The sequence below is a fragment of the Pleurodeles waltl genome, chromosome 6 (assembly GCF_031143425.1).
Source record: "Pleurodeles waltl isolate 20211129_DDA chromosome 6, aPleWal1.hap1.20221129, whole genome shotgun sequence".
NCBI classification, from domain to species: domain Eukaryota; kingdom Metazoa; phylum Chordata; class Amphibia; order Caudata; family Salamandridae; genus Pleurodeles; species Pleurodeles waltl.
The window spans coordinates 44,700,375-44,725,685 of record NC_090445.1 but is presented as its reverse complement, the minus strand read 5'-3'; the positions used below and the strand labels follow the sequence as shown (position 1 = coordinate 44,725,685).

Below are 25,311 nucleotides of genomic sequence, written 5' to 3'. Positions count from 1 at the left end.
CGCCGTAGCAGGTGTAGTCAGCCTGGGCGACGTTGTAGGCATCGGCGCCGCTTCAGGTGCAGCAGATAAAAATGGGGTGAACGGCGTCGATCTATAAGACGCTGGAACACCCAAATCATAGGCCAGAGGGCCAGACGGACCTGCATGACTTCCACCCGGCGTCATGGAAGCAAAAATGTTAAACATCGTGCTTAAAAACGCTGCAGGATCCGTTCCCGGAGCCGGGAAGGCCGGGTATTGCTGCTGCTGCACCGGCGCCGGCATAGATGCCGAAGAGGGTCCAGGTAACTCTTGGCCAGGAGAACCTTCAGGCCTCTGGGGAGGCTCGACCTCAAAGACCGACCCGGGTGACGTCGAGGTCGTAGGAGGCGGAGGGGTGACAGTCGGGCTTATCTCCCACGTCGGACGACGCCGAGCTGACGGAGAAGCCGATCTTGACCTGGACCGTCCCTTGCTCGATCGGCGCCGAGATCCGTGACGGCGCCGAGAGTCACTATGATGGTGACGAGACCTCGAGGATCTCGAAGAAGACTCCCTCCGATGACGCCTCTCCTTCCTCTTCTTGGACCGAGCCAAGAACAATTTCGCCTCCCTCTCTTTGCGTGCCTTAGGGTTCATGCGCTGACATGAGCCGCATGACTCGACCTCATGGTCGGAACTAAGGCACCAGAGGCAGTTTTCGTGGGGGTCGGTAACCGACATTCGACCCCCGCACTGGCTACAAGATTTAAAGCCGGATTTTCTTGGCTGCGCCATCGTAACCGTCGTTGGAAACAGTAGCTCCCTGTGAGCCTCGAAGAATTAACCGTTACTCGGGCATGGAAAAAAGGGAACTGACGTCTGCACGTCGACGAGGGCTTCTTATTGCCTGGATGACGTCATGTGGCGTCGGGCGATTGTGACGTCATCGTCGACGTGCAGAGCTAGAAGAAATTTCCGTCGAGGGCTGGCGCGAGGGGAGAATTCTTTAGGTGAGGAATCCACAGGTAGGTGTATCCATCAGAAACGTATTTATCCTCTCCTTGACAAGAATGCATTTGCAAATATTTGCAGAGTGTAAAACTATCTGAATAAGCTTACATGTTGAACGTTGGACCTCTCTCAGACACCAGCGAGCATGCATCTAACTTCAATGGGCTAAATTCCACCATAATAAAAAAAATATACATATTTGTGAATCCTATTACATTCTATGAATCAGCATTAAATTTATCTCTTGCAAATGCATTTCTTTGTGCGCGCAAATTAATACTAGCTCCACCCACAGCTTTGTGAATCTGATCATTACAAAGGTCTCGGCTCATCGGGAGAGGAAATACCAGAAAAAACTAGTGCCTCTCCCCCATCACAACTATAATTAAAGGCACAATAATTTTGTAATGGGTTAAATCACCGACACATAACTCTGTACGTGGGTTTTATTGCTAACACAATAACTGGCCAATTGGGCTTCTGTCACTCGTATAGTAACTGTCACCCTTTTCAGACAGCTGTTGTGGAAAAAGCACATAAGAGTAGTTAAAAGGGACAACCCTGCTACCCCACACAGACAGTTAAAGGGCATTTGTTTATGAACAACTGGACTGGGTCTTCTACCAAGAGCTCTGTTTCACCCTTCTGGTGCGTGTAAAGACCATGTCCCTACTATGTGTCGAATGCACTCCAGTTGATCATTCCCTGATACTGCATGGTCCACTGTATCACATCAACATTTTGTGTTGACAATCTCCAGGCCTTCGAAAACTCATAACAAGCATTTGCAATGCAATGGGTCTCGCATTTGCTTCAGATAGAGCTATTGGCATTGTAAATTCATAACGGGACTTTTCTTGCCACATAAATTGTTTATCCCTGCCTCATAATGTGGTCTTTTCCTGCCACATAATTCTAGTTGCCTTGCATATAACTAAAGCACTTCCATTTACCTTCTTCATCTATCTGCATCCAAAAATGAAAATGTTGCCATTTAGCATCCTAATTTAAATCTGTGATGCTAATTCCTTTAGAATACCACTTTCACCACCCCACCATCAGACTTGCTGGCTGGCTAACCCAATTCCCAAAAGACAGCTACGGAGGAGTAACGAGAGAAATAAACCAGAAGGGTCACCAAAACATATAAAGAGAGTTCAAACAGACACAGTGTAATAAGGATGTCACCAAAACATATAAAGAGAGTTCAAACAGACACAGTGTAATAAGGATGCTAAGTTGGCCTCAATCATGGTCATAATTACATATACAATTATCATATAAACCCAATAAAAACCTTTATCAGAAATAAACATTTGGCATTAAATTGTAATGCTCAAACGGCCCCACAGGACACCACAATGAAAATAGCATTTGTAAGAAACATGGTCATGTTACCATATAGTTAGCCACTAGAGGGCATAGCCACAAGGGTGTACTGCATTACACATTTTCAGGTCTAGCAGGCCTACTGCAATGATATTACAAACAAGACTCATAAAACACAAACTACTCTCAATTGTAAAACAAAAGTTCCAGTCATGAGAGGTTAAAAAGAAACTGAATGGAGGGAGGGGTTATTATTTTAGGGTCTCCACTAACCTAGTGTGGGGACCCAGAGATGATCTAGACAGAAAGAGCAGATTGTGCTGAACATTTTGAAGGTGGTTCCACCACAGGTTAAGAGCGCACATTTTTTGTAAAAGAATGCCCTGCAAAGCATTATGGGACAACTGAGTGCAGCAAATATAGTAGTATGTTGACTGTAATGGTTAGAAATGCCCCTAGAAGACACCACAATAAAAATATCATTTGTAAGAAACATGGTCATGTAACCATGTAATTAGCCCCTAGAAGACTAACCACATGAAAATAGAATGGCACAAAGTAATGTCATGCAATCATTTATTTAGCCCCTAAAGGGCGTAGTGCCTTACACATGTTCAGACCTAGCAGGCCTACTGTAATACTAATGCCTTTAGAACACAAACTACTCCAAGCTGTAAAACAAAAGTTCCAGCCATAAGAGAGCTTAAAAAGGAACTGAATGGTGGGAGGGGTTATTATTTTAGGGGTCCCCCAATAACCTAGTGTGGAGATGACCTAAACAGAAAGCGTGTGCCATACTGAAAGCTTTGGTGGTGATCCCATTGTCCTAGGACCACAGTAGGCTGAGTTATGGGCAAAAGTGCTTTGAAACAGAATGCTTGCAAAGCATTATGGGGTGACTTTTCCCGAGTGCACTGAATATTGTAGTGTTGGCTCTTACGCTGTGTCGGGAGAGCTACTTTGCAGATTTATTTTAGTAAAGCATTTATCAATTATAAGTGTTTTTGGGAAAGCTATGGAGCGTGAAGGGGAGAGCCAAAAGATATGACTCTGATAAGGTAACAGTGTGAACAATGTGAGCAGCGCTCCAATATCACTGATGGAGTTTGTGCTGTTGGCACTGTGAAGGCCATGGCTGCCATGGAGCACGAAGGGGAGAGACAAATGAAGAAAATAGTTTGCCCAACCTGAAGTATATCGGCAATCATGCAATTATCCATGCAACAGGGTCAGTCTGCAAAGCGGTAACAAAACCGCCCCAAGGCAGGACAAACATAAAGCAATAACCAATAACATCAAAGGATTTTTGAAAGGCAAGCCCACGAATGAGTGAAAGTGATGGGTGTGAGGTGGGCATGGTTAAATGCCCACAATACCTACAACAGGAGAAAGCGCTTACACACTTGACCTAAAATGTTAACTAGACCTGCAGGTCTAGTAACTTTAATAATATACATGTCCTAAGTGTAATGTACTTGACCTGTGAACTGGTCTCAAATTGTGCGATCCTAAGCAAACATTTTATTTTATTGAGCAGCTTTTTTCTTCATTCACATTTGAAAGCACCTTCAAATATGTGAGTTAACCATTTCTGCTGTACAAAAAAACTCGGATAAACGGTTGCCCCGTGTGTAATAAGAATCTAGCCCACATATAAGGTTCACATGATCCCTGACTTGCCTCTCAGTTCACTAATGGCATTGCCATCAGGGGAGGAGCAGAAGTGTTTCCCAGTCTATGTTTAAAAACTCACTTTTAATAAATATATTACTAAAGCATGATGTGGTGGCACACTGCCATTTACAGACAGTAAATGTCTCATTGAAATGGCTAAAAACTTTCCCACATGCACTTTTACAAATCAAACTACTTTTACTGATCAATCTATACAGTGTATCAATAATACTCTGTGAAACTTAGCTTCCAGCAAACATTATCATTTGCACAATACCAAGTAAAGTGTTCTAATTTGTTTTGAACCTATTAAAATATTTATTTAATCTCAGAATTACAAGAAAATGGCTTGTGAAAAATGAAATATATTTTGAAATGTTGTTGTAGTTCACTTATTAGCTATTTAAATGTGTGCTACATAAAAAAAACTGACAACCTACAGCCTTTCATTTCCAACTCTTTGTACTTCACATCAAGACAGTTCACTTTACAAGATACTAGAACTCTGCAGACGGAGGAAGGAAAGTAATTGTAAGAAGACGTAACCTGATTTAAGACCTCTGTCTCTGAAAACACAGCAAATGTGACTTGATAAAAACAAGATTTGAAGGCACCTTTATTGTTCCTTCACTTTCTGAGTGAACACATCTGTCATTTGTTAGCTCACCAGACCGGGCGAGTAGGCCCTAAATATACTTGTCATAGTGAGTAGTCAAGTAGATTTCTCGAAACCTGATGTCTGGATGCCTGAAAAGGTGAGCAGCACATTTCAGAGGTCATTCACTATAAAGGTGGGGAGGGGTCACCACAGAACTAATGAGCTGATGCAGAGCAGGCACTGTTCTTACCCTTTTGTCAGGAAGTTGCCCTTGGCGTCCAGCAGCAGGAACAGCTCATTCTGTGTCTTCTGGCTGTTACCCGTGTACAGGAAGTGCTCCAGAGGGACAGGTCTCTTCAGGGTGCTGATCACATAGATCTTCTTACACTTTATCCTCCTGTGGATGGGGTGGTAGACATGAAACTAATAGTCACAGTGTGGGAGGAAAATGTGTCCCATTCAAAGGTCCATTCTAGTCCATGTAGCACGTTGAACATTGTTCTACTAGGGCTGTCACCTCCCACTAAGTCTTTGATTCAAAGCTCTTCTCTTGCATCAATCCATCCTCTCCATGCACCAGCACTGCTTATTGCATCCTGTCTGCTATCCCACATTCACCCCATGATCCTATGCACTTCTCCTCTCCAGTTACCGTGCACCGTATCTCAGAATCTTTTGACTTACCTAATGTGCCACTAACTTTCACAAATTTGCCACCTAATCTCTAAGAATGAATATATTTCTCACCCATTTGACAATACAGAAGAATTTGAGAACCCTTGCACATTAACTTTTTTTCATATTGAAAACACCACAGTACAAAATACATAAAACCAAAAGAAGACATTTGCAAGCAACGGCACTCAAATGGATAATGCAGTTACTCAAACTCATCATTTCAACAACACATGCAAACTTACCCAATCCAGTCAGCAAATTCCAAGGTGTTAGGGACAGTGGCACTAAGCAGGATGATGTTGACATGGTCAGGCAACATAATGAGCACCTCCTCCCACACCACACCACGCTGGAAGGCAAAAGGAGGCGAGGATAAGAATGATTGTAAAGAAAGCATAAACTTGCAGTCAGCCAGGAATGCAACACAAAAACCTTCAACCGAAAACAATAAATTGCAATGACTGATAGCTCTATCTTTGTTCTGCAGATGGAGAGGGATTGCTGAACCCACTTACTTCTGCAAAAGACCGCCTTATAATTCTCTAGAAAAACACCACAAAGCTACTGCTATATTACGACTTAAGAGGGGGTCGACAATAGCAGTTAGTTGAGGTTCTTTCTTTATTTTTTAGGTCTCACGTACAACAGATTTAGCTGTCAGATGTGAGCTCATATCATCAGGTGTAAAACATCAAACAACATACACATACACAAACCTTAGGAAGCTGGCTCCCTATACAGTGTACCAAAACAAGGTACACTGTGCAGAGTCAAGGTATCCCTTACTAGCGTACAGGGGCTTGCTTTAACAATCCCCAGGTGCTCTATTTGTGGTAGTGTGGTCACCCAGCCTTAGGCTTATCAGAGGGGAGTGTTGTGCATTTGTTGTACACACAGGGTCAATAAATGAAACACACACTCAACAACTAAATCCAAAATAAATTTGCCAAAATAACAGATTTTTATATTACTTTAGACACCAAGATCTTCGGAAAAGGTAAGTACTTTGTAAGTTAGTGATTTTCAGACACAGAAAATACAGGTGTCAGATTTCAGGCATGAGCCTCGAACATGGTTATGTTATTCTATTGGAGAAACATACACTGCACAAAATCAGTTGCAAACGACTTACAGGACTGCTGTTTTGGATCTAAGGCCCCAGAAACCAACAGTTCAAATTTACTTGCCCTAATGTGTCCGGGTGCAGCGGTGCTTCTAGCAGTGTTCGCCTCGAACGTTACAAGCTAACGTCAATGGGGAAGACTACCTGTAAGAAAAGGCTGCAAATGAGGACTGGGAGACCAGCTGGCAGAACCCAAAGGGGATTCAATTCTTGAGGGTCTCAGGACCACAGAGACACCATAAGTTTCAATGGACTTGGGCTGGGGGGCTCGGGTGCATAGGGTCTTGTCCAGCAGGTTGGTGAATTTGAGGCTCTCACAGTTCTAGGAGAGCCTGCAGAAGGAGGAAAAGAAACACAGCAAGATGACTTCTGGCAAGGAGCTGACCTGTCTCGAAGTCCCTCAATGTGCAGGTAAGTTTTGGCGTTGGTGGTGTTCGGACTGAACACAAACGTGCCTTGGTGTTTACAACAGGCTATGGTACCTTGGGTATTGGTGCAGGGAATCTTGAAGACTGGATGTATCTTCCTGGCGAGATGCTCCCATGGTGGACCAAATGGTCAGCAAAATGGGGGACCTGGCAGTTGCATTCTGTACCTGCTGGTGAAGGAAAGTGGCTCCTGCACTGCAAGGGAGATGCCGGATGGGTGGCGAAGTGCTGGCAGCTCTTCAAGTCTCTGGGCGGATGCACAGCTGTAAGAGAGTGGGGCCTTTGCAACTGTCAGGTACAAGACCAGGCACGCAGGGTTTGCCGCCAAGCCCACAACTAGTCCATGGTTCATCTCTTCCTTGTTCTCTTTCTTCCTGTAGTCAGGCGAATCTAAATTCCTGGTGTTGGGGAGGGGGCCCTAAATATTAAATTTAGGAGCATTTAGGGGATAGAAGGGTAGTAGTAGATGAGCTACCTTCCCCTGGTGTCACTACACCCCCTAAATGACCACTTCCTGTGGGGAGTGGAAATAAAGCTGCCCCAGAGTTCCTAATTCCACCAAAAACAAGATGGTCGATCCCTTCTTTTGAGGAGCACATCAGCCAGCCCACCTTATGGACATGACTAGCCTGAAGGTGCAACATGCCTACTCCATAGCTAATGTTACACCTGTACCAGTGTAAAATGGGACTCAAGGCAGGGGGTGGCATTCTCCAGGTCTGGAGGTAGCCGGGGTCACATATCAAAGGCAACAAAGGCTTTGAAGCCTTTGGCCTTGTTATACAGATTTATTAGCCATCCTGATAGAGGACGTAATAATACCTTCTCCGGAGCAGGCATTCTTTTCTGACCTCAGAGAGCACTGGCTCTCATCTACAGGGGGGTCAGAAACTGGCCTGTGGTGGCAGCCTAGACGATACCAGTCAGCCAACACACTAGAACACTAGGAGGTTTCAGGGGGCACCTCTAAGGTGCCCTCTCGGTGCATGTCATGATAAATCCAATACTGGTATCAGTATGGATTTATTAAGATGAGGTGTTTGATACCAAACACAATAGGTTTCAATGAAGCCATTATGTAGCTGAGTAACTTGTAATGACCAGTGCCCAGGACCTACCCTAAGATGGCTTCCCTGTTCACTCGCAATATCTAGTAATCGAACTAGACGTGCTTAATATACTTCCCCCTGCTGATCTGTTGACCCTTGGTGCTTCCCCACCCCATATCATGTATTTTTAGCTATTTATTTAAAATTATGATTACTTTAGAGGGCCTGATAGCGACTGAGTGCAACTGGGCCACTTGCTTTCTTTTTGTCCTACACAGTTATAGCAAAAAATATTAAATAGATCGATTTGTTCAGAGATACGATTGTAACAAACATAACTCTAAACAAATCGATGCATTTAATTCTGGGCTGTCCATCCCAGACTGCGTGCCCCACCTCACTGTGAAGCAGGAGACGGAAGCCAGGCTGTAAATCAACTTTCTGTACTGTGACGCATGACACAACGCTTTCTGCTCTAAAGACCTTCATTTCATAATGTGGTGCCTTGGCTATGGTAATGGTAAGTGTTATCATGCTAATCTTGTGTTTTTTTCATTATACTGAGATCCCTTTTCACGCTATCCTCCCCCACTGTGACACTCAAGGCCCTGGCTGCAGATCGCTGGCTCCTTTAAGAAGTGGAGCTGCTGTATTTGTTCCCCCACGAAATTGTTACGAAAGATGAGCACAGTTCTTGTTCCCTTGTGAAATTTATCCAAATATCTGAGTCAAGCGCAAAGAGAGAAAGAAATATGTGCTTACAGTAAAGGCAGTTACCTGCTATATGGCGTTACAACACACCCTATGGTCATGCCCTTAGCATTAATGCCAAAAACATGGGTTGTTATGGGAACAATGGATGCTAAAAAGCAATTTAGTTCCTCTCTTATTCCACGTTTTACTCAGTGTTGCATTCGCGAAGAGAGTTAGCTGTTTCATCATGTTCTGTTTCTGTATTTCTTTTTGTGTATTTTATTACTTTTAAATAGTGCATTCTTTGGCTTGTGTCAGGTGTTTATAAGGGGCTTTGATTGAGAGCGCTGGTGCTGAGGCTGAAGGCAAAGTATAAGTGCCTTTCAGTGGGTTTGCGTCTCTGCAGAGCACACAGAACAATGGTTATATATTCCATTTACAATTGAAATTCAGTGTAAATGTGTGTGAAGGGGGTGCACAGAGGTCAACATATTTAGAAGGGAAAAGTAAATAAAGGCCCTCTTTTCGACAATGGCGGTAAAAACCGCATACCGCAGCGGTGAAAAGACCGTTGCCGCGGCTACCAGCAGTCCGCCGTAATATGACCACAGCCGGATTTCCACCAGAAGGATTGCGGAAATCCGGCTGTGGCCATGCAAGCGGATGGCGGTAAGGTGCCACTGCTGCCAGCAGGAGCGCCACGCCAGTAGACCGCCGCCAGCCGTATTATGAGAAATAATACGGCCTATCCATGTTCTGCTGGCGGACGCTGCTGCTGGCAGCAGCGCCCCGTCCCGTCTCCTGCCGGAGGACCCCCTGCACACAGATAACTGGGTGCTCCGACAGGAGTGGGGGGTGTTGTGTGTGTGTGTGGGGGTGTGTGTGTATGTTTGTATGTGCGTGTATGCGGGTGTGTGTGGCGTGATGGATGCGAGTGTGCATGTATGAAGGGGTGAGTGTGTGTATGTTATGTTTTGTGAATGCGTGTGTGCGTGCATGTTTGTAAGTGTATGCGGATGTGTGTATGGATGTATGCATGCGTGGATGTTTGTGGGAATGTGTGTGTGAAGGGGGGGCGTGAATGTTGGGGGGGGCAACTGGAAGGGAAGGGTGGGAGACCCCTATCAGTGACAGGGAAGGAATTCCCTGTCACTGATTGTGCCTACCGCCATGGTTTTCGTGGCGGTAAGGAAGCCACAAAAACCATGGTGGTAGGAAGGGTCATAATCCCGCGGGTGGAACAGTGACAGATATGTGTCACTGCCATGGGGGTCGGAGTGGTACATTGGCGGGTTGTAATAATATGGCGGTACGCACCGCCAGCCTGTTGGCGGTACTTACCGCCATATTTTCACCGACCGCCGGGGTCATAATGACCCCCAAAGTGTTTAAATGTGAATGAGTGCAATGTATGTTTGGGGTGGTAAAATGAGGGAGATGAAAGGAAGTGCATTCAGGGGAGAGTGAAAAGAGAGTTCTGAAGAGGAGGATGAAAATGTGCAGATACATGAGATGTGAAGAGAAAAAGGGCTTACATGTCTAACATAAAGCACACATAATTTAAGGCCTTCCATAAGTACTCCTTCCACAGGCCTCAATAATATTTAATTTACAGTCTCACAATTTCATAATTGAAACATCTGAAGTGTTAATTGTTTATATCTAATCATTGCTGTTACTTATTTATCTTAAACAGCCAACAACCACTGACAAAGCCAACGGGTCCTGACAGGTTTTATGTGTATGTCAGTTGTTGTGTTATATTTCTGGGTGCAATAACATCTCAGAGAGAAATCAAAATACAGGTCGGGTGACACACTACGGGAATCACAGAAATTTATTTTGCATGTTCCCTTTTAGAGAGCCCCCACTTTTTTCATCCCACTTAAACACCTGTTTGCACATGTTTGTGTATGACTGATTGCAGCCAGCAGCTGTGGGTGCTTTCTGATGCCTGGTGTAGGAAGTTGGCTCTGTAGGTGCTATTTCAAAGTAAGGAATAGCATGCACAGAGTCCAAGGGTTCCCCTTAGAGGTAAGATAGTGGCAAAAAGAGATAATACTAATGCTCTATTTTGTGGTAGTGTGGTCGAGCAGTAGGCTTATCCAAGGAGTAGTGTTAAGCATTTGTTGTACATACACACAGGCAATAAATGAGGAACACACACTCAGAGACAAATCCAGCCAATAGGTTTTGTTATAGAAAAATATATTTTCTTAGTTTATTTTAAGAACCACAGGTTCAAATTCTACATGTAATATCTCATTTGAAAGGTATTGCAGGTAAGTACTTTAGGAACTTTGAATAATTACAGTAGCATATATACTTTTCACATAAAACACAAATAGCTGTTTTAAAAGTGGACACAGTGCAATTTTCACAGTTCCTGGGGGAGGTAAAGTATTGTTAGTTTTAGCAGGTAAGTAAATTACCTACAGGGTTCAGTTTTGGGTCCAAGGTAGCCCACCGTTGGGGGTTCAGAGCAACCCCAAAGTTACCACACCAGCAGCTCAGGGCCAGTCAGGTGCAGAGGTCAAAGAGGTGCCCAAAACACATAGGCTTCAATGGAGAGAAGGGGGTGCCCCGGTTCCAGTCTGCCAGCAGGTAAGTACCCGCGTCTTCGGAGGGCAGACCAGGGGGGTTTTGTAGGGCACCGGGGGGGACACGAGTCAGCACAAAAAGTACACCCTCAGCAGCGCGGGGGCGGCCGGGTGCAGTGTGTAAACACGCGTCGGGTTTTCAATGGTTTCCTATGAGAGACCAAGGGGTCTCTTCAGCGATGCAGGCAGGCAAGGGGGGGGGGTCCTTGGGGTAGCCACCACCTGGGCAAGGGAGAGGGCCTCCTGGGGGTCACTCCTGCACAGAAGTTCTGTTCCTTCAGGTGCTGGGGGCTGCGGGTGCAGGGTCTTTTCCAGCCGTCGGGATCTTAGAGTCAGGCAGTCGCGGTCAGGGGGAGCCTCGGGATTCCCTCTGCAGGCGTCGCTGTGGGGGTTCAGGGGGGACAACTTTGGTTACTCACGGTCTCGGAGTCGCCGGAGGGTCCTCCCTGAGGTGTTGGTTCTCCACCAGTCGAGTCGGGGTCGCTGGGTGCAGTGTTGCAAGTCTCACGCTTCTTGCGGGGATTTGCAGGGGTCTTTAAATCTGCTCCTCTGAAACAAAGTTGCAGTCTTTTTGGAACAGGGCCGCTGTCCTCGGGAGTTTCTAGTCTTTCTTGAAGCAGGGCAGTCCTCTGAGGATTCAGAGGTCGCTGGTCCTGGGGAAAGCGTCGCTGGAGCAGGTTTCTTTGGAAGGCAGGAGACAGGCCGGTAGGACTGGGGCCAAAGCAGTTGGTGTCTTCTTTCTTCTTCTGCAGGGGTTTTCAGCTCAGCAGTCCTCTTCTTCTTGTAAGTGGCAGGAATCTAAATTCTTGGGTTCAGGGGAGCCCTTAAATACTAAATTTAAGGGCGTGTTTAGGTCTGGGGGGTTAGTAGCCAATGGCTACTAGCCCTGAGGGTGGGTACACCCTCTTTGTGCCTCCTCCCAAGGGGAGGGGGGCACATCCCTATTCCTATTGGGGGAATCCTCCTTCTACAAGATGGAGGATTTCTAAAAGTCAGAGTCACCTCAGCTCAGGACACCTTAGGGGCTGTCCTGACTGGCCAGTGACTCCTCCTTGTTTTTCTCATTATCTCTCCTGGACTTGCCGCCAAAAGTTGGGGCTGGGTCCAGGGGGCGGGCATCTCCACTAGCTGGAGTGCCCTGGGGCATTGTAACACGAAGCTTGAGCCTTTGAAGCTCACTGCTAGGTGTTACAGTTCCTGCAGGGGGGAGGTGTGAAGCACCTCCACCCAGAGCAGGCTTTGTTTCTGTCCTCAGAGAGCACAAAGGCTCTCACCGCATGGGGTCAGAAACTCGTCTCTTAGCAGCAGGCTGGCACAGACCAGTCAGTCCTGCACTGAACAATTGGGTAAAATACAGGGGGTATCTCTAAGATGCCCTCTGTGTGCATTTTTTAATAAATCCAACACTGGCATCAGTGTGGGTTTATTATTCTGAGAAGTTTGGTACCAAACTTTCCAGTATTCAGTGTAGCCATTATGGAGCTGTGGAGTTCGTTTTTGACAGACTCCCAGACCATATTCTCTTATGGCTACCCTGCACGTACAATGTCTAAGGTTTTGCTTAGACACTGTAGGGGCATAGTGCTCATGCACCTATGCCCTCACCTGTGGTATAGTGCACCCTGCCTTAGGGCTGTAAGGCCTGTTAGAGGGGTGACTTACCTATGCCATAGGCAGTGTGTGGTTGGCATTGCACCCTGAGGGGAGTGCCATGTCGACTTAGTCATTTTCTCCCCACCAGCACACACAAGCTGGCAAGCAGTGTGTATGTGCTGAGTGAGGGGTCCCTAGGGTGGCATAAGACATGCTGCAGCCCTTAGAGACCTTCCCTGGCATCAGGGCCCTAGGTACCAGGGGTACCAGTTACAAGGGACTTACCTAGGTGCCAGGGTTGTGCCAATTGTGGAGACAACGGTACATTTTAGGTGAAAGAACACTGGTGCTGGGGCCTGGTTAGCAGGGTCCCAGCACACTTCTCAGTCAAGTCAGCATCAGAATCAGGAAAAAAGTGGGGGTTAACTGCAACAGGGAGCCATTTCTTTACACCTGGTAAGAGCATTTTCTTTTGAAAGGCGATGCTGCATGCAGTGCAAGACACTGGGTAAGCACACACTTTAAAGGCCCTGAATTTTTTGCACTGTACAGTTCACATATTAAAATGAAGGGTGGACATATTAATGCAGTAAAATATGGGGCAGTTTTTAATGTGTTTAATATTTCAAGACTACACACTCCCACTGCTTTATAAACCTTGCTTTCTCACTAAATGTATTTCCTTTCAATTGCACCATTTGTCAATCTTTTTTCAATTTTTTCTTGAGAGGAAGACCCACCCTGGACCCCACATGTGTCCATTAAGCATGTTCGTTTCACTCGCTATATAAAAGTCATATCCAGACTTTTACTCCCCACCACTTTCAAATGTCTCCATCTGCCACTGGAAAATTTTAAAAAAAGACAAAATAGATGACTTTTAATAAGACACATGCTCAAGCATACAAGCACATGCAGGCCATTTTGGAATTAAATCATTCCAAAATGGCCACTGTGTGCTCACATTCATGCACATATGTTGTGACGCATGCACTCCCCACGCTTACATACTGATGCAGAGGACATTTTACTTTTTTCCTTTAATTTACCATTCAAACATGGAAGACAAAATTTCCTGAACGGTAAATTAAAAACAGAGGCATAACCAATCCATCGACCCTTTAGATGAAACATTTCACATTTTTGTATTCGAAAAGGAAAAATGCAACACATCAAAAATGCAGAAGTGAGGTCACAGTGGAGGAATACTGTTACAGTACTGCCTGGAGAATACAGATTCATAGATCGGCAAGAGCAAGCCCACATTTTATAAGTAGACCAAAATTCAGATGGGCTATGCTAAGAAAAAGGTGCACTTTTAAAATGTTTTTATCTATGCACACAACATTAAAGGTATTCATTTATAACTATGATTTACGATATTCTACTTTTATGGATGTTTCTCCAATGCTGATATTTTAATGTCCTCTTCTATCTATGCTGAAATAAGTGCCTTTATTTTTAGAGAAAATATGCAACAGAAGTGAAAATCTCTTTTGAAATAATATGATTGGCGAATAATATTTTGTTTATAATTCGTGAAACTCTTTTTTCTACAATACATTAGAAAGAGTGGGTTTTGGGTTGGCCCATACTCATGACTGGATACCTTTGTTGTGTCTCAGTTCTCTGCAATTCTAGTGTTTGTCCTACCAAGGATCATCACTATTCGTGTGTTTGTCCTATCAAGGATCATCACTATTCGTGTGTTTGTCCTATCAAGGAACATCACTATTCGTGTGCTTGTCCTATCAAGGAACACTGCTACTTTTCATTGCTTCTGATTGGATGATTTGTATCCTTCCGCTGCTGACTCGGTGATACTGTTTTTAACGTGCTTGCAGCACTCGTGTCCCCCTGTATTCAGTATTCTTCCAGACTTCTTTTTATTTTTTAATTATTAACGTTTTTTTATTTTAGCGAGGGCACAGTAGCCGACTTATTTTTACAACAAACCCAACCTTAGGGTATTTTGTATAGATAAGCCAGTGTAATGCTGTTTAAATGTCTCATGAACACCAATGACTAATCTTACTAAGATTAAAATTGCAAACCTCATTGTTGAAGGGCATAAATAACCTTTAAAATGTTAGGAATGTATGCCATAGAGAGTGAAACCTTCCAAACCAGAGAATGTTGCTCTTTTTTGCAAAACCTTCTTCATGGCTAAATAGCCTCCATCACTGGGGTACAACTTGTCGGGATGCACCGCAGTACCAGGTTATCCTTTTCAAAAGCATTACAAGTCAAGATGCACCCACGGGCTCACCTCTGCGTCGTTCACATAGTGGACCTCATCGAAAATCACCCACTCCAGGTCTCGGATGACATCGGAACCGTTGTACAACATGGAGCTGGGAAAGAGAGGGAGGGGAGAGTCGAAGAGGCCGGAGGGTGGAGAAGAATGCGGTGTAGAGAGGCAGCAAGTGACAAAGAAACCAAGAAAGAGGTGAGAGGGGCAAGCAGGAGAGAGAGTGCAAGTGACGGAAAGTGACAAGAGAGTAAAAGCAAGAAAGAGTGCAGGATAGACTCAGGGCACAGAAGAAAGGGAAAGCCAGGCAGAGGAGTAAGAAAGGGCAATTAAGGTGCATGGAGACAGGAGCACAGCAAAACAAGAGAAGAAGACAGAGGGAACAAAAGGGGGGGGCAAGGCAGGAAGCAGAACAGGGCGGGAAAGGAATCAAGCAAGAGTGGGAAATAATTTAGAGAACAAAAGTGTGGGGGTGGTAGAAAGGAGAATAAGAAGAGAGCGAGAGAAATTAAAGTAAAAAAGAATGATAGTGCACGATACAAGGACAACATGTAACAGATGGAAAACAAGGCCAGGATGAACAAGAAAGTATTATGAAGAGATGAAGGAGAGGGATTTTGTAAGAGGGTGAGGAATAAAGAGAAAGAGTATTGGAAAGGAGAGAAATAAGAATGGATTGATATCAGAATAAAAAACATGTGGAGGCAGAAAAAGAGATAAGAGGAAAGAAGAATAAGAAAACAAATGATTATCCAAGGGTAAATCTTACAGTTCAGCCTTAGAGATACACAATTGTTGGTTCACTGCAAAGGCACATGAGTTCCTGCTCCCTTTCTGCATGCCCTTTCACACCAGCAGCTGGCACTGGAGATGCTCACTCTGCTGTAATTCAGCTGCATCTGCTTGAGCCCACCCCTGCTGCTCTGCTAGTGTGTGGTCAGGGGGACATGAACTTGCTGAACACGCCTGAAGGTCATACATTTGCCCTCCGTTGATCTTGGTGCTTAGAAAGGAAATGCTGCTGCACTTGTTCTAACAGGCTCTCACTCTGTGCTTTGCTACCCCAGAGAAGACTATGGCTAAGCAGTTGTAGCTGCCTGTGATTTATCCTACCCATACAGAGGTAGTGTGGCTTGCTTTGCTCCTTCTCATGTGAACCATGCTTGATCACACCAGAGTACCCCCATTACAGCACCGTGGATCACTGATAACTGCAGGAAGCTATTCTCCCCTGTGACTGTCATACCGTAAAATCTCAGTGGTCATGATGAGGCAGGAGCCATCGGGATGGATCTGGACATCTCCGGTCAGCAACCCCACATCCTGGAACGTGTTCTTGAAGTCTCTGAACTTCTGGTTCGACAAGGCCTTGATGGGTGAGGTGTAGATGGTCCTTAACATAGCAAGAAAATATTAATGAGTATGAGTACTGAAGGCCATTTCAGCACCAGGATACCCTCTGGGGAAAGTTGTGCACCATACAAATACACATAACCACATCTGTAGATCTGTTGACATTTAATAGTTCAAATCTAGAAATTATGTTATTTGACAGTGTGCTACCAGGAAGCTGTTCCATAAAGCTGCGGCCTCATACAGCAAAGTAGAGTTTTACAGACACTGGTACAGGGTGGCTTGTTGAAACAGACCATTAAAATGCGTGATACAAAACAAGGAACTACATGTGGCCTGATTTCTGTTTCTAACAGATCTAATTGTGGAAAAAGGCTTTACTCCAACAAAGAAAATGGAGGCAAACAATGCAAATGTTTCAAACACAAGTTATCAACCAAAGCAGAATTAATTATACAGACATTTGATAAAGATGGTCAATGTTATTTTATGAGTGCATGCTAAACGGAGCAGTATTCCTGTGTCCTGGAAGACTGTGAACATCATCATCACAGTTCTTCGGATTTCCAAGGAAGGCAAATAAGATGTAATCTAGTGGCTAATTAGGAAAGGTGTTTTACTTTTTTGTAGCTCTAACACTTTTAGGTTACCAATCCAGGTCTGTATGCCACATTGCTCCAACCGTGCCTCATGTACATCACTTACCTGGTCATGTGCTTCTGGGAGAGGGCAATGGCATACTCGGCCACCACTGTCTTGCCCGCAGATGTGTGGGCTGCCACAAAGACAGAGTCATGGTTCTCCAAGTGGAGGATGGCTTGCTTCTGAAAGACGTCGAGCTCGAATGGCCACTGTAGGGGATTGAGGTGACAGAGGAATCAGCTCATTAGATCACACAAGGAAAAGGTAGTCTTCTAAGCATGGAAAAGGAAAACCTTCTTTGGACAGGGCAGGAGAAATGATCACTAATCGACATCTATTAGGGGGGATCTCGGATGGAGCATGGATGCCATGTAGACCATGAAGACTTTATACTGTGTGTTTACACATAATTAGCCCTGGCTCCCATCATATCATGCACCTGCCTATTGTATGTGGAAGGCTTAAGGCTCCCATTATTTTATTTCTAATGATGTTTACTTTAAACTCACTTATGCTGATCACTGTGTAAGGATATGCTGTGTACATTGGGGGACTCCAACCTTTCCTTTGAATCACTGAAGATCATCCTAGGTCACTGCCGAAATATGTGGGTAAATCAGATAAAACTACAAGAGGCCAAGTAACTTAAACACCACTCCCTGAGCTCACAAGCCCTGCTCCAGTGAACATACAGAACTAACAGCACATGAACTGTCTCACAAAAGGTTTCCCTGTGGTGTCCCCAAAGATCAGTTTTGTCTTTTTACTCTTCTTTGGGAATCATCTCAGAGAAGTGAGTGTCTCATTGAGGCAAGCCAACTCATTCTGGCATGATGCTGGTCTCAATTGGAGAGCTAAGACCTGAAAGACTTCCGTCTGCCAATAACTGTCCAAAAGTCAACTGAATCATGTCCACAAATAAGCAAATTAGAAAGTCAATTTTTTTTATATTTATGCTGCTCCCTTAACAATCCTACATTTTGCAAGGGACGTGAAAACGTCATAGCTCTCTACAAATAACATATCTTTGCAGTTACTCCCTCAGCGTGTACCTATCAAGCAATCATTACACACAAATGAATGCAGGAAGAGATTGATTTAAGAAACTAGGTACTATTAAAGAAAAGAAAAAAGGAAAACAAAGAAAGTAATGAAGAAATGAAGAAAGGGGAGAAAGGAAGGAATGGGAGGAAGAAAGGTAGGGAAAAAGAAAAAAGTAAAGAAAAAGAGCAAAGTGGAAAGCTGAAGAAAGAGCTTAAAGGACCGTCACTGTGAAACTGAAACAGAAAGAAAAGAGCAATGTAAAAAGGAAGCAAAGAAAGAAAGGAGAGAAAGAAAAACAGAGACAGAAAAAAAGGAAAAGGAAAAATAGAAAGAAGGAAAGAGTACACAAAGGAGGAAATTCAAGAAACAAAAACTATCAAAGCAGAGAAAGGAGCAAAATAAATGTCAGTAAGAAAAAAGAAAAGGATAGGAAAGAAAAGAAAAGAAAAAAAAGGAAAAAATAGCACAAAGAAGAAAAAGAAAAGAACCACTGAAAAGGTGAAAAAAAGAGAAAGAAGGTGTAAGGAAATGCCTCTTTTTGCATGTTCACCACCACATTTTTTGGTGTCCGACTCTGAGAGTGCACTGAGGCCTGCTAACCAGATCTCGGTGCCAGTGTTTGACCTTATGCAAAGCATATGTTGAATTGGATACACCCAATTGGCACGGTCTGACTTACTAGAATACGGTACCCAGAGCATGTAAGGCAGAGTGTCCATTCAGGGCTTCAGCACTCTTTGTAACACCCTTCGTGTGACAAGATACAAAATGGCTAACAGCCTTGCCATTTAAACCAATGGTAAAGCTACCCTGCCCCTTAAAATTATATCTAAGTCTCCTCTAAGGAAGGCCTATGGAGCCCTATAGCAGGGAGCTGTATTTTGTTAGTGATACATATATGCTGGGGGACAAAGACAATATTATATTATTGTTAATTAATAAGCTGCTTATAGGCCCTAGTCGTATACTTTTCTTTAGACCACAGAACAAAGTTGCCTCCTTTATCAGGAAATCAGGGAATACACAAGTGTCTCTCTTTAGGTTTAAGAAGCTGCAATATGTTTTATGATTTTAATGTTTCACTAGTGGTGTGTTTTAAAATATTCGTTAAGTTTTACTGGTTCGAGTGGCAACGCTTGAAACACAAACTGGTAAATGATTGAGTGTTGAGTACTACCGATGTATACAAATATATGGCAGGACCATATTGTATGATGGTAGTGAATTGTAGACATGTTTGGTTTTAATAGGTGGTGTGCAATATGTTTATATTAATTTTTATCTTACCTTTAATAGAATTGCATTATTAGCCCACTTGGGCAGAATTGCTTATATGTGTTGACAGGAGAACATTATTTTATTATGAGCATAATTGCACGTCATGCTTGAGCACAAAAGCCTGTAACATGGGTAGTTCGGCGCTAACTAGCCCACACAGCATATAATTGCACACAGCACTTTATTATTTATTATTTTTATGCAATCAAATATGAGCTTGTTATGAATTTAAATAGTTTTATAGTAAGATATGCATTAATATAATGTGTGTTAGAAATAGGGTCTCCAGTTGACAGAGGTATACACCCTTGTCCAAATAGGGACCACATTCCTAGTCAGGGTAAGTCACACACAATCCAAATTATCCTGTGCCCACCCTCTGGTAGCTTGGCACTGACCAGACAGGCTTAACTTAGAAAGCAATGTGTAAAGTATTTGTGCGATAAATCATACAGTAACACAATGAGAACACCACAAAAAAACACCACACACGTTAAAAAAAATATAGGATATTTATCTGGTTAAATTAAGATCAAAACGATAAAGATTCAATAAGCACAATTCGGAATATCACTTTTGCAAGATTAAAAAGAGTATTAATTCTTAGAAATCAACAGCTGTCTCTTGTTAGCACATAGTACCTGGTTTGCGTAAAAAATTACACGCACGGAGACCGCAGAGGAGGAGATGCGTGGAAAATCAAGGTGTGCATCGGATTTTCCGACGTAGCACAGACGATGTGTTGTTTCTTTTCACGCTAAAAGGGGCATGCGTCGATTTCTGGTGAAAAGGCTTGGTTCCTCACTGTGATGCGGGTTTCTCTTTGACGCCCAGGGACGATGCGTGGAAATCCTGGGTGTGCGGGATGAAGTCACAGGCGTTGCATCGATCCGGTAGGCGATGCGTCCAATTTCCTGTCACATGGCAGGCGCTGCGTCGAATCTTTACTCGGGAAGTCAGGCTGCGTTCTTCCGGTTCGGCTGTGCGTCTATCTGGCAGGGCTTTGAATCAAAGTTCCGGCCGCAAGGCAGGCGCTATGTCAATTCTTCACTTGGAATTTGGGCTGCGTCATTCCGGTTCGGCTGTGCGGCGATGGTCTCGTCACAAGACGGGCTGTGCGTCGATTTTTGGTGCACAAGGAGTTCCTTGAAGAGATCAAGTCTTTTTGGCCTTGAGACTTCAGAAAACAGGAGGCAAGCTCAATCCAAGCCCTTGGAGAGCACTTTTAAGCAAAGTCAGAGGGCAGCAGGGCAACAGTACGACAGCAGTCATTCACATCAAAGCAGTCCAGATGAGTTCTTTGGGCAGCCAGGCAGTTCCTCTTGACAGGTTGCAGGTTCTGGTCCAGAAGTGTCTGGTTGGGTGAGGTCAGAGACCCAGTTTATATACCCCAAAATGGCTTTGAAGTGGGGGAGACTTCAAAGAGTGGTTTTGAAGTGCACAATGCCCCATTTCAGTACAAGTCTGTCTGCCAGGGTTCCAGTTGGTGGTTAGGCAGTCCATTATGTGAGGGCAGGCCGCTAGCCTTTGAAACGTAAGTGTCAGGCCCTCCACACTCCCGGCCCATAAAGACCCATTCAAAATGCAGATGTATGCAAGTGAGGCTGAGCATCCTGTGTTTGGGGTTTGTCTGAGTGAATGCACAAGAGAGCTGTCAACTGAACCTAGCCATACGTGGATTTGTAAGGAACAGAAGGATTTAAGTGCAGAGAAATGCTCACTTTCTAAAAGTGGCATTTCTAGAATAGTAATATTAAATCCAACTTCACCAATAAGCAGGATTTTCGATTACCATACAGGCTATACTAAATAAGACCTGGTTACCCCTTTCAGATCAGAATCTACCACTCAAACGGGATATGAGGGTAGCCCTAATGCTAGCCTATGAAAGGAGCAGGCCTCACAGTAGTGGAAAACAGATTTAGGAGTTTTACAGTATAAGGACATATGAACCACTGTCAGGATACTTCAATTTGATTTCCTCAGAAGCAGAAGATAACCCCTCAGTCCCGACCCGAGCTACTCACAACGAATATTAATCCTTCGTGCTGAGTACCCCGGAGGGGGAAAGGGGAATGGGATGGTAGAGAGACTGCCACAGAGATGATGAACGCCAGTACTCAGTCTGCCTCTTCACATCTAAGATTGGATACAGCAGCTGCAAGAGTCACAGTCGCAATTACTAGGGACATACATCAGTTTTTCACTTTCTACTCTCAACACTTAATTCTCTTTAATTCTATTATTTCTTCACTCACCCTGAGTTCTCTGTAGCCTTGCTTCTCTCTATAAATGATAGCTCTTCTTAAAAAAAATGCTTATTACTGATTCTGGAAGAACTTCTCAACCTTTGTTAGAGATTGGTTTTATGTTGCTATATATATATATATATAGTTGGTGATAATGCGTTCTTCAAATCAGCTGATGTTATTTAATTTCTCCTATCTTATTGTGACTTCTGTCAATACTTGTATTTGTAAATGCTTGTTTATTAAAGTTCGTTTCTCCTTTCTTACTTCGACATTTGTTGATAACTTGTATTTGTAAATGCTTGTTTATTACAGTTACTTTCTCCTTCCTTACTTCGACATCTGTCGATAACTTGTAGTTGTAAATGCTTGTTTATTTAAGTTCGTTTCTGTTTTAAACTCTATTTTGGTTTATTACCATTGAATTTGTAAATGCTTATTTGTTAACAGTTCGTTTCTCCTTTAAACTTGGCCTTCGTTTATAACCTTGACATTTGTAGATACTTGCTCTTTTAAAGTTCGTTTTTTCTTTGACTTTAATATCTTAAACAAGAACCTTGTAAACATTAGGTTAATTCATACATTAACTCTGTAGCCTTGCCGTCTTCCACGGGGATGGTCTACTATCAAACTCTTCGAATAAACCTTGACAATATTTATCCGTTTTCTGTAATATAATCTTCAAATGTAATTTTACCTCACAGGAGTTTCTGTTCTGAAGCGCGCTCTCTCTCCACACAGCTGATTCCTGTCAGGCCTCAGTTGAAGTGCAAGGCTTCCAGCTAGAGAGCTCGTAACCTAGCAACCAACCGATTGCAAGACTAGAACTGTAACTAACCTTCAGGACTCACAGCGGCCATCTTGGATCTTCTCTTCTTGATTCTTCCTTTGAAATAAGTGCAAGATTACTCTGCAAACCTTCTTCCAGTTTGGGCTTTGCTGTCTCCACTGAGGATATCTCTTTGCTTTTCTCATGCACTTCTTTGATTTGACAAGTTTGTGTGGTCATGACAACCACACATGTACATGTCCTGCATTTTACCTACATAGCACCCTGCCCTATGGGTTACCTAGGCCCTACCTTAGGGTTGACTTATATGTAGAAAAAGAGGAGTTTAAGGATTGGCAATTAATTTTAAATGCCAAGTCGGAGTGGCAGGGAATCTGCACACACAGGCCTTGCAATGGTAGGCCTGAGACACGGTTGATGGGCTACCTTTGTGGGCGGCACAATCAGTGCTGCAGGCCCATAAGTAGCGTTTAATTTACAGGCCCTGGGCTCATGTAGTGCACTGTACTAGGGACTTACAAGTAAATTAAATATGCCAATTGGGAATTAACCAATGTTACCATGTTTAAGGAAGAAAGCATATGCACTTTATGTAAGGAAATGCCTCCTTGGCATGGTTACCCCCTGACTTTTTGCCTTTGCTGATGCCAAGTTATGATTTGAAAGTGTGCTGAGGCCTGCTAATCAGGCCTCAGCACCAGTGTTCTTTCCCTAACCTGTACCTTTGTTTCCACAATTGGCACACCCTGGCATCCAGGTAAGTCCCTTGTAACTGGCATCTCTGGTACCAAGGGCCCTGATGCCAGGGAAGGTTCCTAAGGGCTGCAGCATGTCTTATGCCACCCTGGAGACCCCTCACTCAGCACAGACACACTGCTTGCCAGCTTGTGTGTGCTGATGGGGAGAAAACGAGTAAGTCGACATGGCACTCCCCACAGCACCATAATGGCTACACTGAAAACTGGGAAGTTTGGTATCAAACTTCTCAGCACAATAAATGCAAACTGATGCCAGTGTACATTTTATTGTGAAATACACCCCAAAGGGCATCTTAGAGATGCCCCCTGAAACCACACCGACTACCAGTGTGGACTGACTAGTTTTAGCAGCCTGCCACACACCAGACATGTTGATGGCCACATGGGGAGAGTGCCTTTGTCACTCTGTGGCTAGTAACAAAGCCTGTACTGGGTGGAGGTGCTTCTCACCTCCCCCTGCAGGAACTGTAACACCTGGCGGTGAGCCTCAAAGGCTCACCCCCTTTGTTACAGCACCCCAGGGCACTCCAGCTAGTGGAGTTGCCCGCCCCCTCTGGCCACGGCCCCACTTTTGGCGGCAAGGCCGGAGGAGATAATGAGAAAAACAAGGAGGAGTCACTGGCCAGTCAGGACAGCCCCTAAGGTGTCCTGAGCTGAGGTGACTCTGACTTTTAGAAATCCTCCATCTTACAGATGGAGGATTCCCCCAATAGGATTAGGGATGTGCCCCCCTCCCCTCAGAGAGGAGGCACAAAGAGGGTGTAGCCACCCTCAGGGCTAGTAGCCATTGGCTACTAACCCCCCAGATCTAAACACACCCCTAAATCGAGTATTTAGGGGCTCCCAGAACCTAGGTGACTAGATTCCTGCAAGCTAAGACGAAGAAGGACTACTGAGCTGACAAACCTGCACAGAAGACGGAGACACCAACTGCTTTGGCCCCAGCTTTACCGGCCTGTCTCCCCACTTCAAGAAAAACTGCAACAGCGACGCGTTCCACAGGGTCCAGCGACCTCTGAAGCCTCATAGGAGTACCTTGCATCTAAAAGGACCAAGAACTCCAGAGGACAGCGGCTCTGCTCCAAGGAAGAAGCACCCTTGCAACAAAGAAGCAACTTTGAAAGAACACACGTTTCCCGCCGGAAGCGTGAGACTTTGCACTCTGCACCCGACGCCCCTGGCTCGACTTGTGGAGAACCAACGCTACAGGGAGGACTCCCCGGCGACTGCGAGCCCGTGAGTAGCCAGAGTTGACCCCCCTGAGCCCCGACAGCGACACCTGCAGAGGGAATCCAGAGGCTCCCCCTCACCGCGACTGCCTGCATCAAAGACCCGATAACTGGTAAGGACACTGCACCCGCAGCCCCCAGGACCTGAAGGATCCGACCTCCAGTGCAGGAGCGACCCCCAGATGGCCCTCTCCCTTGCCCAGGTGGTGGCTACCCCGAGGAGCCCCCCCTTGCCTGCATCGCTGAAGAGACCCCTAGGTCTCCCATTGGACTACATTGCGAACCCGACGCCTGTTTGCACACTGCACCCGGCCGCCCTCGTGCCGCAGAGGGTGTACTTTTTGTGTTGACTTGTGTCCCCCCGGTGCACTACAAAACCCCCCTGGTCTGCCCTCCGAAGACACGGGTACTTACCTGCTGGCAGACTGGAACCGGGGCACCCCCTTCTCCATTGAAGCATATGCGTTTTGGGCACCACTTTGACCTCTGCACCTGACCGGCCCTGAGCTGCTGGTGTGGTAACTTTGGGGTTGCCCTGAAACCCCAACTGTGGGCTACCTTGGACCCAACTTTGAACCCTGTAGGTGGTTTACTTACCTGCAAAACTAACAAACTCTTACCTCCCCCAGGAACTGTTGAAAATTGCAGTGTCCAGTTTTAAAATAGCTTATTGCCATTTGTGTGAAAACTGTATATGCTATTTTGCTAATTCAAAGTTCCTAAAGTTCCTAAGTGAAATACCTTTCATTTAAAGTATTGTTTGTAAATCTTGAACCTGTGGTTCTTAAAATAAACTAACAAAATATATTTTTCTATCTAAAAACCTATTGGCCTGGAATTGTCTTTGAGTGTGTGTTCCCCATTTATTGCCTGTGTGTACAACAAATGCTTAACACTACCCTCTGATAAGCCTACTGCTCGACCACACTACCACAAAATAGAGCATTAGAATTATCTCTTTTTGCCACTATCTTACCTCT

At 44.6% G+C, this 25,311-nt stretch overlaps 1 protein-coding gene across 2 annotated transcripts in view; it reads right to left on the bottom strand.

Annotated features, from left to right (window-relative positions):
- The window catches only part of SKIC2 (SKI2 subunit of superkiller complex), a 220,173-nt gene that overhangs the window by 130,731 nt on the left and 64,131 nt on the right, over window positions 1-25,311 (bottom strand). For both annotated transcript variants that reach the window (XM_069237208.1, XM_069237209.1), the window contains 5 exons: window positions 17,047-17,192; window positions 16,235-16,381; window positions 15,007-15,091; window positions 5,494-5,600; window positions 4,824-4,970 (listed from right to left, as the gene is read on the bottom strand). In XM_069237208.1, the coding sequence (XP_069093309.1) occupies window positions 4,824-4,970; window positions 5,494-5,600; window positions 15,007-15,091; window positions 16,235-16,381; window positions 17,047-17,192 (632 nt within the window). The remainder of the gene's footprint in view (window positions 1-4,823; window positions 4,971-5,493; window positions 5,601-15,006; window positions 15,092-16,234; window positions 16,382-17,046; window positions 17,193-25,311) is intronic.